At 48.1% G+C, this 16,959-nt stretch overlaps 1 protein-coding gene across 5 annotated transcripts in view; it reads left to right on the forward strand.

The window, feature by feature from the left end:
* The first annotated feature begins 47 nt into the window (after positions 1-47).
* Positions 48-16,959, forward strand: part of arhgap12b (Rho GTPase activating protein 12b) — a 46,155-nt gene continuing 29,243 nt past the window's right edge. For all 5 annotated transcript variants that reach the window (XM_079292133.1, XM_079292135.1, XM_079292136.1 and 2 more), the window contains exons 1-2: positions 48-166; positions 3,670-4,463. In XM_079292133.1, coding sequence (XP_079148259.1) covers positions 3,789-4,463 — 675 coding nt within the window. In that variant the 5' untranslated portion in view covers positions 48-166; positions 3,670-3,788. The remainder of the gene's footprint in view (positions 167-3,669; positions 4,464-16,959) is intronic.

Consider the following 16,959-nt stretch of genomic DNA (forward strand, 5'->3'; position numbering starts at 1 on the left):
ACCGCGTGCAGAGAGGCGGGGGATTGCGAACAGACCGACAGACTAGAGGTCCGCTGCAGAAGAAGTCGGAGCAGCCGACGCTGAAAAAGGTTAGGAAAAGTTGCTCCTAACTACCTCTACAGTCGACGCGGAACACGGGAGACACGCGCCTGGAGTTTGGTTAAAGGTCAGTGTGTTTCATTTTTGTGCGTGGGGCTGTTTTTTTTTATTCTTCCCCGTCGCCTGGTCAGCGCGAGGCTATTGGCTTCTGTTACTTTGCTGCTATGCACGCTGTTGCATACTGGAGGGTTCGTGTCTGAGTGAACCTGCAGTGATTTGTTGTCCAATGCGGAGCCTCTGGGAACGTGTCCCACAGATGTCTCCCGCCGGTCAAACAACCGAAATGAGACTGTTGTGTTTTGTCTCGGGGTTTGTTTAGCAGCGGGGTAATTCTGCATTCCACGTGACAGCATCAGTCTCTGTGGCACGCACCTACAGATATGGTTGAGCTTGTGTTTTCTGGCGGTGTGTTTTGGGCGATATTGGTCCCCGTTCGAGGCTCTGCGCTGTCTCCGGGTAAGGAGCGTCCCTGCCCTTCCCTCGCTCCTGGGAATCCTCCACGGTGTCGACTCGGAGTCCCTTTGTTGTGAATGCGCATGGATTAAACTCCTTTTGTGTTGTATTCCTGCGGTCCGTGGGGCTGGAAGGGACCCTGCCCCCCACCCCCTTCACCGCCACCCACCCAAGGCATGCTCTCACCGCTCAGCCCCCCTCCCTCGATGTATAGACCCAAGCAGCTTGTTGGCAGGTTTTTTCCATCGCATAATTACAAAAGAATGGCATTTTTCATGCAATGCACATCCACGCATGCAGCAGACAACCCCGCATAGACGGAGAGAACTGCAGCAGCACATGTTTGAGTGGATGCTGCTCGGCCACATCTGTTTTGAATGAAGCACAGGGGACAAAGGCAGTGCGGGTCTCGGGGTGTTCTGCTGCTGGTCTGCAGATGTAGACGCAGACAAAAGCACAGGTCGTGATCTCTGTGTTGACGCATACCACCTTCTTTCTCTGCCAGCTACACGTCCCATTGGGTGCTATGTGACGGTGCTTTGCCATGATGCCATTGAAACACAAGCGTGTTATGAACTGAATGATGCGTGATTTCAACACGTCCCCGTCATGAGGATCAAGGGGCTCAGACATTGTTTAATTAGCATTCTCTTCACTATTAGGATGTTTCCCTGGGAACCACTTCTGTCATCACATGTTTGGTTGCTGGTTGAGGTTTTAAGGATTGCACATCTGTCCCCACAGGTAAAATAGAATCACATCTGGGAACGACATCATCTGCAGAATTTACACAACAATCAATATCATGACTAATCAGGTGCTGTCGTTTTAAAAAGTTGATTTGAAGATTCTGATGAAGAAATGAGGCAAGAACATACTGTACAGTGAAACCTGATGGTTATCACGAACTGATTGTCATTGTCCCCTTGGGCCCCACTTTGAAAACTACTGATCGATTCCTGAATAGTAGAAAAGAAAAGTAAAAGGGACAGTGGGGCTTTGTTCCATGTAAACAGATGGACAGTCGTCATTCAGTCTCAGGGCGGTGCTGAGCGGTGCCAACCTTTTATTATTTTTTTTCTACACACGATTGTCATCCTTTGAATCTCTGCAGAGCAACAAGTTGGCCCGCACTCTCCCCGGAGACTTCACTTCACCCTGACACCATGCGGCGACAGGCGATTCTATTGCAGCAGAATTTACTCTCTTGTGTTTACTCTCCTGCCAGGACCCCGAGACGCCACAGCAGTTCAGAGAGAGAGAGAGAGGGGGACAGACAGACAGAGGGGGGAGGACAGAAGGGGGAGAGTAGCTGTACATTTCTGCTGTATTTTGCTTGAGGAGCCAGTTTCAAATGGTGTTTGTGAAAAGGTGAGTGATGTCGCGCTCGATCTCCAGAGAGACAATCAAAGTTACATCACCGCTGGTTATTCAATGTCACATGCTTACATGTCTGTCTAGTAAGCAGCTCTTTGGCGCTGTGGGGGCTGTGGAGTGGCTTGGTCATACACTGGTGTATATTTGGGAGCCTTTATCTTTTTGGATAAGTGTCTCCAACTCCGAATGCTAATGATATCAAGAGTACAGTTGCTACAGATAGAGTTATCTTTGGACGGACTTAACAGCTTGACATTCTCGCTCTCCGGCAGCGTCATGTCACTTACTGCAGGTTTTTATCCTTTATCTTTAGAATGCGGCGCACACAGCTTCAACACACCGGAAACGCGGCCTGTATTTCCTCCAGCGCGGCAGTCTTCATGCAGCATCGGTGATAGCGGGCCGCTATCGTGTGCGTGACCGGGAGCTCCGACAGACTACATCTCTGGCACCTCTGGGGATGGTGTGAGCTGCAGACTGTGATCGTGTGATGTTACACAAGGAATTGTGACTCACCACACAAACTAAATCAGACGTAAACGGTTCCTTGAGAGACAGCCATTCACAAAGGCTGGGGCTGCACATGCGTGTGTGTTTACATGTTGGCTGAAGCTGGTATTGGGGCAGGTTTGGACTGGCCTGCTTTTGGGCACACACACACACACACACACACACACTAAAAGCCCTGGCGTGATGCAACACTTTGTGTTTCATGGTGTTGAAACAGTTGAAGTCCATTATGAAAAAGCAGCCCAGCTCTCATGGGCCCAGACGGCTCTCGCCACCGTAGATCTATTCTGGGTGTGTAGCTGTCAGTCTGAGCTCCAGAGCCTGTGTAGATATTCCTTTACATAAGGGCAGACCCCTTATAGATTCAGCGCCGTGTTCTAACGCCTCACTAAAAGCACCTGCTTTTACCACCAGGATGTCAATCCGTGGCGCCGGGGGCGGCAGCTATTTCAGGGAGGAAGAGGGAGACTTTGATATGAGGGGAGCTCGGTAGCAGCCCTTCTGCCATGGGAGCGCCCCGGTTATTTAGGCTAATCGGCGATGGGAGACTCTCTGGAAGACGGATCAATGACAGGCCTCGTTCCGGGACAAACCCTGCAGGAATGGCGAGGGCCACAGCTGTCCCCTGACACGGGATCACTCGAAGCCTTTTACAGGTTTCAAAATTGCATCTGCATTCATGAGTAATTATGCCAAACTGCAGAGCTGAACTCCACAAAAAGACACGCACTTTTATTTTTGGAAGCATTCTCTGACTGAGTGCAAGCTCCGGGGAGTCATTGTAGTCGGTGGATTGCGTGCAGGATCTTGGGGGTCACGTTGGCATCAGCTTCAGCTCTGCGGAGGGCGATCAGGTTACGGGCTGGATATCCTGAGCAAAGGTGTCGGTTACCAGAGCACTCAGGGTTGACTGTCTGTTTTGGTTTTGGGTGATCACAGGGAGGTAGTCATTTGATGATCTTTATTCGACTCACCAATGTCTATCTGGTGGGGGATCGTGTCATAATGAGTGTGTTACAGCAGTAGCACTTTGCGGTTGTGGTAATCTGGTGAGTAATACCTCTGGGTGTGACCCGCTGGGAGGTTTGTAGGATGAAATGTAAGCATGTCGATGTGGTTTTTGTGGGTGAACCTGAATTGACATGTGTCGAAGCTTGCTGAAGGTCTTGCGTCTTTTAAAAAATAAAAATAAAGCTTGTGACATTTAACAGTCTGTCTTGTCTCCCACAGCCCAGCAGTTTCTCCACCCCCCCCCCCCCCCCACACACACACACTCAGACATGAGGAGTCCCCCGGGCCTGGGTCGCTGAGCAGCTGAGGTCAGAGTTCAAGTGCGTGTTCCGGCAGCCATGGCCGACAGGGAGGGGCCGCCCATCGCCCCGGGTCAGATCTACATCGAGGTGGAGTACGACTATGAGTACAATGCCAAAGACAAGATGGTGGCCATCCGCCAGGGAGAGTGCTACATGCTGGTGAAGAAGACCAATGAGGACTGGTGGCAGGTGAGGAAGGAGGAGGGCATGAAGGCCTTTTACGTGCCGGCGCAGTACGTCCGGGAGGTGCGCCGGGCGCTCATGCCCCCCCAGAAGCCCACTTTGAGGGCCAAGCCCACCGTTTTGGATATCTGCCGGGCGTCCAACGAAAACCTCAACAAACCCCAGCCGGAAATGTCAAGCTTTGGGCGCCCGTCGCCTTCCTCCACCCCGTCGCCATCCTCTGATCGCGTCACGCCGCCGGTCCTGTCCAAGGACGCCAACCATAACGTGGGGAGTCCCCTCCACTGCAAGGTGGTGGCCGAACTGGTGCTTCTTCACAACAACAACAACCATCACCCCGCCAACAGTTCCACGTTGCCAAGGACTCGGGCAGACTCGCCTCCGCTCAAAGTGAACAACCACGACAAAAGTCCGGACAGCGGTAAGGCCTCCCCGCCAGGCGACCTGCCGGGAGATCGGCTGAACAAGCTCCATAACGACTCTGAGTCTGGGGATGAGCTGAGCAGCAGCTCAACAGAACACATGCAGGTAAGTTGCTACTTCAATCTTTTTAGAAATGGCGTCCTGGTAGAATAGATATCCATGCAGATACCACTTTATTTTTAGCTTTCGGTCTAAAGGACCTTCATCAGAGCATGCATGGTTCAGCCGAAATGGCAGGTGTAGAAGCAAACAGATCACATCCTACAAGGATCTGCTTCACTTGATGCATTTGTAAGCTTTTGCTTTTTCGTGTATTCTTTCGTAGTTTAAGAGGATAATCTACACACAAATCGGTCAGTGCATGGCAGCTCCTTGGAGACAGGACATTTGGAGTACAGGCTCTCTTGAGCACCGATGGTTTTGTTCCTCTTTGTGCATTCCTTTCTTCCATTCTCCCTGATTCATTTCCCACCATGTGCTAATTTCCCCCTCTTCGGTCGGCTGCAGATAACCGCCCCTGTCCCCATCACATTCTGTCATATTGGGTGCGCAGAGATTGCGCGCTCTTCTCTCTTCGTCTCTTACCGAGCTGCATTCATTCATCAGCCCCTACAGCGCTCTACCTCCAAACAAGTTGTGTGCCTCATTTGCCAGATTTGACGAAAGTGGCAACAGTTGCAGGTCCTTATTAAAATGCTTCTGTTGCCCTTGAAGCGTATTTCGACTGGCTTGTACAGATGTGCATATTTTTTGGGCAGTGGGCCGTTGCACTTGGGTCATTACAGACTAAACGGTGTGTTCCCAGCTTCACTGTTAAACGGAGGGTTCTGTAATTGAGTCTTCAGGTACATTTAGTCCAAGAAAATGCCACAAACTCAACTGCTTGGACATGTAGTTTTGTAGCGCTACAAGAATGCGTTCAAAGGTATCGCACCAAAAACGAATGCTTTGGCAGATAATCTCTGCAAGGGGTCTGGTATCTGTATCAAGTGACTACCGAACTTTTCGGGCCATAAAGCGCACCGGTATATAGGCCGCACCAACAGATCAAAAAATAAATAAATGTGCAAATAAAATATTTGCACATAGATAAGCCGCACCGGTCTATAAGCCGCAGGTGTCCCCGTTGAACAGCAAGATGCTTTTAACAGTACTAAAGTTGTCTTCTTCTCTGAACGTCATAACATGTCGCTAGCTTCTAAGCTAATTTTAACATTACGGCCAATGGGGAAATGCTAACCGCGATTAGCATTAGCGAATATAATATATATTCGTACATCTTTTCATGCAGACATACTTACAGACTAAGGTCTCTCAAGGCTACCAAACGGAAGAAGTAAAACGAAGCAGCGTGTCTTCTCATTAGAATCTAAAAGCCTTGAGAGACCTTAGTCTGTCTTAGCGAGTCGGACATCTACCTACCAGTTCATGATGTGGTGTGTTCAAGGACCCAAATGCAGACTCAGGACAGCAGAGTTATATTGCAAACCAAGATGATTTATTTCTCTCACTCAAAAACACGCACACAAAAAAACTCTTGAACAAGTTTTGTAGAACAAGTTTTGTAGAACTGGAAACTCCGCCATATGCTCCGTGGTGAGACGGCGGAGAGAGCGCCATACAGCGATCATAGTTCGTCGATTGTTGGCCACAATTGTGGCAAATCTTCTAGATATCTTCCAGATATGATCTTAGTTCATGTATAATTGTGTTTACAATGGCTGGTATGATGATGTTGAGCAGACTTTTTTTTCTGACTTTTATTTTAATATGTCTGGACTATTTCCGGTATTTTTCTCCATGACAAATGCTTTCAACAACACGCTGAATGCTACACTTTTCTAAACATTGTCCTAACCGTACCCCCCCCCCACCCCACAGCATGCGAGTAATATGTGTGTTTTCATAGTCTGCTTTATCTCAGCCATTCGTTGTTTGTTCAGGTGGTGTTTGGACAACCTTTTGGCAGGTGCTTAGTGGTGTTCTACTCAGATCTGTAGCCTCTTTGATTTGATTAAAATAAAAGCTAAACAGACCCCCACCCCACCCCACGAGGGTACAGAATCTGTAAAATCCATAATACAGACACACTTACATTACAGACTAAGGTCTCTCAAGGCTACCATACGGAAGAAGTAAAACGAAGCAGCGTGTCCACGTAGCGCGTAGCTCTGAGCAGCATTTACGGCTACGTTGCTTTTAGATTCTAATGAGAAGACACGCTGCTTCGTTTCACTTCTTCCGTTTGGTAGCCTTGAGAGACCTTACTCTGTAAGTATGTCTCCATGAAAAGATGTACGAAGATATATTATATTCGCTCATGCTAATCGCGGTTAGCATTTCCCCATTGGCCGTAATGTTAAAATTAGCTTAGAAGCTAGCGAGTCGGACATGTACTGTTAAAAGCATCTTGCCGTTCAACCTTTTTGTTAACAGGCCTAGTGAGAGGTAGGTCAAAGGTACTTCATCCATATTGTAGCGACCCTGTCAGTAACAGCTGGTAGCAGAGGGGTTGCTGGTAGCAACTGTTCTGTGTCGGGAGCTCGTAAATGTTGTGTTAGACCGGAACCGGAAGTTGCGGTTGTTGTTGTGGCGGAGAAAAGCTACGGAAAAATCCGTATATAAATCGCACTGGACTATAAGCCGACGCCTCAACGCGTGGGGTAAAAAGTAGCGGCTTATAGTCCGAAAATTGCGGTAAGCGCTATGCAGGGATCCGAACTTCCTTTTTGGGCGCTTGTAGCGAGGCATGGTCAGCTTGTTTCGAAGGCTTGCTTGTGTTCTTTGTTCCACGGGCTGCAGCAGCCTTCCTCCTCCTCCACCACCACGGAGTGAACAAAGAGAGACGGGCTTGAATGGAAAGTAGGTCATATCTGCTGAGGATCCGCGTGTAGCCCCCGGTCGCTCCGCCGTGGGGACTGTGCTCAGTGTGAATGTGATGTGTGATGTGCCACGTGAGGGCAAAGAAAAGTGAGAATGGAAGCACACCAACACAGTTCACAACTTCAGAGCCCCCACATGCGGGATGGCTAAATGGGTTATGGGTCGGAATTGACAGGCTGAATTGATTAGGAAGGAGAGAAAAGGGTTGTTTCCGTGTTGCCGCCCGCCTCTGCTGACCTTTTTTAAAATTAATGTCACGCTTGTCAAATCACACGGGCCAAAATAAACACACATTTCACTCTCGGCCATTTACATTTGCATGGGCAGCTCTTCTGGGTGTCTTTCTGTTCGGCTACAGCCGAGCTGGAGGGGCGGATACGAAACAGACAGCAGACAGGGTTCAGCCTAAACTCCTCGTCAAGCTCAGCACCGTCTGTGGTCGCCGGGGCAGGTGGACCCGACTCCCTCGGTCTTTGCCATGTTGTTTTAGTTTGTCCTGTTTGGCCTGTTGCCAGGCAAGTGTTACGAAAACATCAATTTCTTTTATCTCCCCTACTTCCACTGGTTCCTGTCACTGCAGTGGTGCAGCCAAACTGGGCCTGAGAGAGTAGGGCGGTCATTTCATATCTTGGTAAGGATATCACAATATAGCATGTTTAAGGTGAGGTCAATAAATAAATAGTCCATATGAAATGACCACAGTATTTCAGTGCAAAATAAACATGTTATTAGTGAAATGACAGAGAAAAAAATACACAAGCCATACACTGACCGTTTACACTGACACACAGAATTAATCCGATTTTTGAAGAACGTTGAGTTGTATGTGCTTGTATCTATGAATACTAGATTCAAGAGCCAAGAACATCTGATTCATCGGTTGTCTTTTTAACAAAACTGTATCTACAGAAAGATGAATGAGAATCCCCTAAATGAAAGTATTGGGTACGTGTGAACAAGATTCAGTAAGTAATTCAGAGTAGGACTGAGCGCACAACTGGGCTGAGCAGAGGCTCCTTGTGACAATAAACTGAACCTGATGCGTCAAATAGTTCCCTCATCATAACGACACGAAGCAAAGCTTCATGTTGCCATGTTGCCCATTATCCATCCACCAGGACAGGCCGTCTTCAGCCTCCCCTCCACAGACGCATTGAGCTGCTGGATCAACGTGCGTATGGCTCGATGGATGGATCTGTGAGGAGGGATTTGTCGCTGACATGCTTCCTCTCGAGTGCCAGCTGGCCCCCCTCTGAATTGATTAGATCTGATCCCGGGGTGTCGATTAACGCCTCTGCGTCCCTCCGCATGTAATTCGCTTATCTCAGGGGCTGCTCCGCCTCCCCGGCACCTCGACGGGCTGCTTTGGTTTGTAGTCACACAGCAGTCCTCCTGAATCTTACTTAGTTACCCCCCCCCCCCCTCTAAGAGCACTATGCTCTGATGGGATTGGCAAAATAAACCTCTTTTCCTCACTTCTCAAGAACCTGGCAGTGGGAGTGTGTTTATTTTCTTGAAAGAACGTGGCAAACCATATGATTTAGAAGTTAGTTGTTCACCCGGCATTGTGGCTTTCTCTGCGGCCGTTCGGGTTTTTTAAGACGCTGCCTTGTTGCCTATTTTCAAATTCAACAGCAAAACATGACCACACAGATCCCCAGTCTCCACAAAGACGGTTATTTTTAAGTCTTTGGGAATACTCGCGTCTTCTTAAGAGCGGGGAGAGTCGCGACTTTCCCAAAGAGCAGTGACTTAATGAGCGGATGAAGGCTGCTCTGTGGGATTGTGTGAGAGGCCAGATTGTTGTTGTCTCCCTCTGAGCTGTGTGTGTCACCGAGGGGGGAGGATGTGGCGAGGGCCCCCGGACGCGTTCGCGTCTGTGGCTTCGTGTCCACGGAGCCAGCGGAGGGCGCCCTGTGCTCACTCACGCTCTGATTAGAAAGACCTTGAGAGGCCTTCACTGATTTCACACCGTCACACTCCAAACAAGGTATCAGCCACCAAGGAGGACCCCCCCCCCCTCAGTCTTAATAATAAAAAACAGTAATTCCCCCGGAGATTCCAAGCTGGATCAGTCGCTCCCCTGAAAATAAGCCGCCTTCCATTCCTGTTTCACAGAAAATGTCCTGGAGAGATCGGCTCGAAGGATGCCCGCAGTCACAATGACATAACCGGCTCGTAAATGCATCCGCACGGATCCTCCAAGGGTTTGGAAAACAAAAGGAAACAGCTGAGTGGAGGCCAGAGTCTGTCTGCCTTCAACCTGCTGTGTGGTCGTCCTGCTAGCTGGAGGGGAGGAGGGGAGGGGGGGGGGGGGTCGCAGCTAGACAGGGACAAAGTGCCAGGACCCTGAGCCCTGACAGAGCCACGGTAGTCACCGTGGGACGGCAGAGACCTGGGGACAGGAGGCCAGACAGATATGTTGTCATTTTTGGATGAATGCGGAGATTCGTCGTGGCCCAGGAGTAAAAAAATAAATAAAAACACCGGACAGCTGCCACGAGCGAGATGAAAAACTTGAGGGCGACGTTACAAGGCCGCCATGGATCGCTCATCCTTTCTTTCATGCGTGTGCTCTTTGTCTTTTGCTAAGTTGTGTGTTTGCGGACTTGTGCAACAGAGGCTGAGCACGGGGGCGGTGGGGTGGGGGGGGGCTCCATGTTGAAATCGACTGCTGCGTGGCTGGGACTCCTAAGGGCACTTTGAATATGTATTCACTCCAAGAGAGGTTTGATGGATTGAACTGCTGCTATTTTGGGGGGGTGAATCCCATCTTTATTGTCCAGTGACTGTCTCTTTTCTCCCACGTGATGCAGAATGTGTGCATTGTTCATTTGAAGGACAGAGCGGTGGCTGTTGAGGGACCTTTCTCTCGCACTCGAGCGTCTCGGAAAGCTCTTAAGTTCACAGGGCAGAAACGACCTCCTGTTCCCGAACATCCCAACGCTGCAATAACCGGCTAATTACATGTCGTGCTAAATGCATTCTTTGCCCGCGGAGGCCAAAATCCAAATAAGCTGAGATCCCTTTGAAGTTAGAAGGTCCGTGCTCCTATTACATAATAATACCAGTAAATACCACAGAGTGTGAGCAGTGCTGTAAAGTGCAACCGGGTCCCGTGTGCCCCTGTAATTCTGGAGCTGCGCCGAGAGTCTTGCTCCCGGACCGGCTGAAGAGGAGGCCCCCGCTTGTTTTCCAGTGCATGCTCGACATTCCTGCCTCAGTGCCTGCACACAGTGAGGCAACAGGCGAGTAAGCGAAGTCAATGAGCGCCCGCTTTCCCCTCCGAAGCGAAGCGCGAACCCTGTCAGTAATTTGATATTAAACTCGAGCAAGTTGTGCATCCATGTGAGAGTGTGCTACCTCTCTGCTCTTTCCGCTGTCTGCGCCTTTTAGTTTCTCTTCAACTTTTTCCTGCTCGCTCTCGTCTCTCTTGTTTTGCTTCCTCTTCCTTTGACGGCCTCGTATTCACCTCTCCTCTGTCGCTCTGAATCATGTTGTCAGATGTGGTCCAACTCGCTCCTCGTCCAACCTGTGACCACCATTTTTTTTTTATTCTTGTCTTCCCCACATCCATCCTGATCCTCTGTGACACAACGAGGATTAAACCCCCTCCCCTATCCGAGGGGCTGAGCCTTCGGGACAAACCACAAGAGCTGATGTTGACAAATCAGGCTCGGGGGGGGGGGGGGGGGGGGGGGGGTTATGGAGACTCGTGTCTGTTGTGTAAGGTGCAGGATATTTGACCCTTTAATTCTTCAATGTGGTTGAAAGTGGACAGTGAACCAGATCATCATATGATACTATGAGTAGCAGCTACTTAATGCTGCAGCAGTCAGGTCACAAATCCCTCCTAACTGCAATGATTACTCTGGCCTTCTGACATGAAGCTCATATTTAATGACTACCAGATATGTGTTGAAGGACTCTGACACACCAGCATTTCTACACATGTAAATTACAGACTACCGTAATTTCCGGGTGATAGAGCGAATGGGTGATCTGAAACGTAACGGGAGACACCTGGGCCAGCGCTCCAGGATAAAGCTCCGCCTTCCTGGCAACATGGGTCTCTCTCCTACCACCCAGTGGAGGAGCGAGGACGGCTCGCGCCAAGCACCATTTGCCGCTGGATAATTTGTTATAAAACAGCGACAAATGGTGCTTGGCGCGAGCCGTCCTCGCTCCTCCACGGGGTGGTAGGAGAGAGACCCATGTTGCCAGGAAGGCGGAGCTTTATCCTGGAGCGCTGGCCCAGGTGTTTCCCGTTTACAATCTCCGGGTTCCTGCCGTTAAAGGGACACACACACACACACCAGGAACATGGCAGGGAACCGTCACACCCATGAAAATCCACCAATTAGCCGCATCGCTGTAAAAGCCGCAGTCTCAAAGCGTGTGGAAAAAAGTAGCGGCTTATATGCCGGAATTTACGGTAAATCACTTCATCTCAGTGGAATCCCTGTGATGAGTGGATCAGCTTTAAGCTGTAACAAATGTGTTGAATGCATTTTCTTCTTCTTAAAACATTTGCAAAGATGTTTCTTTTGTTTTTGAACCCAGCATTGTTTATATCCGTGTCTTCTTCTTCTTCACTGCCTTTGCTGGCACATTGCAGCATCGCAAGTCAGATTGTATATTAATACGGTTTCAGTCTCTGTTTTACCTTCCGGCATTGAGGAAATTAAGTGGTCAGCAATATACTGTGATTTTGTTATCAACAGTTGGTGTTTCAGATCCTGCTGTACATCAGTCATATTTATTAAATATCATGTTGAGATACACATGTAGTATTTATGGTTTAAGTTAAAAACGTAGATTACTACTGCTTTTGTCAGATGAAACTGGGTGTACACGAATAAGACAGAATAGCAGGCCACAGCCTCCATCAAACTATGGTAGCCACTAAACTCCCTCCATTCCTGTATCATTTAGTGTAGATGTGTATAGCTTTATTCATTACAGAACACAATAAAAAGCTTTTTTCATGATGCAACATAGTTTCATGACTTACTGTGGGAATCGGTGGGTTAGAGATTACAAAGATATCTAGTGTAGCTAAGTTAAAATCAGTGGTAGCTGCTCTCACACAAATGAGCTAATAGGTCTTTATGACTTCAGAACTCGTACATAATGCGCTGTAGCTACTTCTCTCAGTAGCTACAGCGCAGTACATTGGGTGGGGCATGTGCCGAATGGGGCGATTTATGCTTTTCGAGTTGAAAACATGGAAACGGATGGGAGTGGGTGGGGCAAGTGCCGAATGGTCAATTTTCAAACACTTGTAAATGGCTTTCTTTTATGAAATGTACATATGATGGACAAAAGAGGACCCTCTTCAAGGTTCAATTGGATTCAAGTCATTAGCATGCTGCTAACGGAAGTTAGCTTTCCCAAGGGTCTACAGAGATCTTGCTTCAGATCCTGCATCACGTTATCACAGGGGAATGATTTCTGCAAAAATCAGGCAGTTTCAACCTTTCACTAAGATTTAACGGCCCGTTTCTCACTTGCCAAAAAAAGCCGGAAATTAAGGCAATGTGCCTCAATTCTGACCTTTGGGGCTGTGTTTGGGTACCTTAACTTGCAGCTATGACCACTAAATTTGGGGGAATTCATATTCACTAGCCTCTCTTTAAAGAGGAAAAGGATTTAAATCTCTACTATGAATTAAAGTGTATAAATTGGGAGAAAAGACTGGTGAAGGCCATTTCGGAACATAAGTGTCATTTGGTTAGAATCCTTTCTGTTGGGTGAAATAAACAGTCCATTTCCAATTGATATTCACACCATTTAATCTGTGGGCAAAGGTGGAATGACTTTGAAAATGTCAGGGTCCTAGCCCATTGCTTTCTATGGGTATTTAGGCCGACTTAGGTCAAAAATCCATAGTTCACTATGGAAAAAGAGTTTGACTGTTCCTCTCGACAAATAATATGATTTGACATCTGTTAATTAAGATTTTTTGTTTATTATCACATTTTTATTTGTGTCGGCTGACTCTGCTCGGCTCACTCGGCTGCTGCCCCCTCCTGTGCACGAGCTGAGCACATGCTGTTGACGTCACCCACAATGCACTTTTGCAGCCAGGCACGTGTGTTGTGGGTGTGGCTGTGTGTGACGCAGAAAATCTTTTTTGTGTCATTTAGAGGGAAAATGCCTGAGTGCATTTTAGCATTTGAGTCACTTTAAAAAAGTTGCTAAAAGTGCCAAATATAGTTTCATAAGTTGCTAAATTTGTTGCTGGGTGCTGTTTGAAAAAAAGTTGCTAGGGTAGCCTGAAAAGTTGCTGAATCTAGCAACTAAGTTGCTAAGTTGGCAACAGTGGCTAGCAGGCCTCAGCCTCCATCAAACTATGGTAGCCACTGAGCCCCTTGCATAGCTGTATCATTCATAGAGATTACAAAGATATAGCGTATGTAAGTTAACATCAGTACCAGCTGCTCTCACATAAATGAGCTAACACAACTTTCTGCCTTCTGCTCTGTATTTAAGGCGAGATATGTTTGGCCTTAGAATGGTAGTGACTGTCTGTTCGTGACTTATATATTATAAGCCATTACTTAAAGTAGTTACCTGTTGGCTTCTAGGAATAATTCTCAGTGTTCTGCCTGGTGTGACCTAAATGGTACCTAAATGGGACAGGTTAACAGGCCTCAGCCTCTCGCAAACTGTCTAGTCCCCTGCACAACTGTATCATGTAATGTGGCTCTGTATAGCTTAGTGAACTGGGCATGGAAACTTTCTTCCAGCCATATTGAGGGCACCTCCTAGTGCTGAAATGCAGCATTCATTTTTTACTAAGTATAGCAGAAAGGGTGGTCCTCACTCCCAATATGAAATTTCCTGGACCTCACTTCAGGGTGTGTGTGTGTGTGTGTGTGTGTGTGTGTGTGTGTGTGTGTGTGTGTGTGTGTGTGTGTGTGTGTGTGTGTGTGTGTGTGTGTGTGTGTGTGTGTGTGTGTGTGTGTGTGTGTGTGTGTGTGTGTGTGTGTGTGTGTGTGTGTGTGTGTGTGTGTGTGTGTGAGAGAGACATAGTTACATAACTGATGCTGTGTCCAGAGACTTTTTAAACGTCTGCCTCCGGCTTCGGACAGGTCAAGTCATGCTTACACCCAACCCTCAGAGGACAGCGATCACGGTCTGGGGAACTATGTTTCTTGAGCATCTTTTGGCTGCTCTTTGACTTGTTACATTCTGTCGTTCTGTATTACAGCTTGTCTCTCAGGGATTTTAATGTAATAACACAGCAGTATCTGTGAGTCATCCAGCGCTTCTCTGCTCTCACCGCTGTCCTCAGGAAATGGCCAGCTGCCGGCACCTTTTTGAGCATCAAGGGGCAGGTATCCTCTCAGCCCGCTGGTATCCGACAGGGACGAAAGACCAGCTGGGGATCGATCAGCACTGAAATGGTTCCGTGAGCTGCTGTCCTAACGGTGGTCTTTTATTGTGAAAGGGAGATTTGAATTGGTCCGTCGCCATCATGTAGCAGCTGTTCCAGTTGTGGGGAAGGTGCGTGTGTCCTTCTGCCAGCTTTACAGCTCCATCCCCAAACAGTCATTACTAACGGCGAATCCAATTTTAACACAGCAGTAACACGCGTCCTGTAGGCCCAGCGGGGAGTCTGCCAAACCCAAGCGCTGCCTTTTGGGGATACAGTCCATGTCTCTGTGCATTTCCTCAAAGCGGGACAGAAATAGCTCACAGATAAAAAGCGAGAGACACTAGCAGGCCGATCAGTGTCCTCTCTGGTACACAGGGGAGGCGTGCAAGGCCAGCAGGCTTCCAGTGGCCTCGTATCTGATGGCGTGCATTAGTGTGTAATTGATACGCCAGCGGTAACTGATGTCTCGGTGTTCCCGTCATGCTCCGTCGGCTCCGGAACACCGTCAACTGGTTTGATCGCCTTTTTGTGCGGCTGATTGACAGCTTGTTGATTATTCTGTCAGGGAGGGATTGCAGTAAATATATAGAACACCTAGCATCTAATGCAGAGGAGAAAGGAGGAACTCCTACAGCCTTGCAGTATTCAAAAAATGTGCCGTGAATCAAATAAGGGAGCCGTTGTATAGGAGCTCTTTGTTTCATATTTGTAACTCCACCATCGCCCTTCACAGCACCAGATCTTGTTTGCCTCTCATTCGTGATGGACCTTGGTCGGGTCAGCATTATCTTGCCTGAGTAGCAGCAAAACAAATGCACCCCTCTGTTGACATAACCCAGTAGTTCCATTTTCTTTTGCAGTGTTCGCGCACCAGTTCTTCAAACCATGAACTCAGAAATTGGACCAAAATGCGTGCGGTGACGCTCGCGTTTCGACACGAATTAAATTGTGTCAATATCACAGTTGTATTAATGACAGAGTCCTTGAAATTGTGTCTTTTTAAACTGGCTGGTCTCTGATTAGCACACCTAATCCCTGACATGCCAATTTATACATAACCTGCTTACTAAAAGACAAACGTGCTAATTCAATCAATGCGAACAAGAGCGAATGAAACACAATCGAAGCATGATTATGATATAATCGGCTAAGTGTGTTTCCCTTCTCCTGTCCCCGCTGGGGACCAGGCAGTGATTGTTTACAACGGATGGAGGTTACATACACCAAATCCATTCAGCTAATGTTTCCAACGCGAAGGGGCACCAGATAGTTGAGCTCATTTGACCTCTGGCGCCGCTAACCATCTGCTCAGACGAGCACAACGTGTTGATGCTTGTTTACATCTTTAACTACATATAATCTGAGCATTCTGACTGGCCGTAAGATTCATTCACTATGTGACTGTGTGGCGTGTACACAGATGCTGTTTTTTGTTTTCTAGATTTTATTTAAAACATCAACTGATTAAGATATACACGCTAAAAAAAGAAGATTATTAGCTGCAGCACAAGTCATGAAAGGGTCAGTCTGAGTACAGCAGGTTTATGTCTCTGTTGTACTTTCTGCTGTTTGGGTGCTTCACAGAATCAGCCTGTGCACATATGTATGGTACACTAATGTGTACGGCTGTTTGTTTTCCAGTGAGATGCTACTCAAACAGTGTTTTGTACGGATTAAACCACAGAGACAGACCAGGCCAAAGCGCCATAATCGTCTGAAAAGAGTGTTACTGGGTGAGCTTCACGCACCGGCAACTGTGGGACAGAGGGGCTTACAGGTCAGCCATATCCCGGACAGACTGACCCCCCCACGTACACACACTAGAATGCAATCTTCTTACATATCTGGACTAAGAGGTTGTGGCCAGTGCATTCCTGGGTTAAACCCCCTCTGTCCCCCCTCAAACCCCATGTTCATCCCACACCAACATGTTCCAGGGTTTTCTCATCTTGTCGAACAATGCGCTCATTTCCTCTGTGGTGCCGGTCCTGACCCCTATAGCAAAACCCCTCCGGTCCAGAAACCAAGTGTGCCACACACTCGATTCCCAAAGACTGTTTTCGAGAGGGTATTAGCTGCTTAGTTGAAGATCTCCGTTGTTCGCCTAATTCTCTAATTCATTCTCCTCACTTGTGTCTTTCGCTCGAAGCCCTCGGTGTCAATGGGAAGGCGAGTCGCCTGTCTTTCTGAGAGCTTGGGGTTATGTGGCTGCTCTGCGGCCCGGGGCCAAGACCCCCTCCCGGTGGCCACTAGAGAGGTTTGTTGTTGATCTGCCAGCCAATCCTCCAGGCTCTTGAGCCCCCAATTGAACTGAAATGAGTGGGCGTTTGCAAC

Source organism: Melanostigma gelatinosum (assembly GCF_949748355.1).
Source record: "Melanostigma gelatinosum genome assembly, chromosome: 20".
Taxonomy (NCBI): Eukaryota; Metazoa; Chordata; class Actinopteri; order Perciformes; family Zoarcidae; genus Melanostigma; species Melanostigma gelatinosum.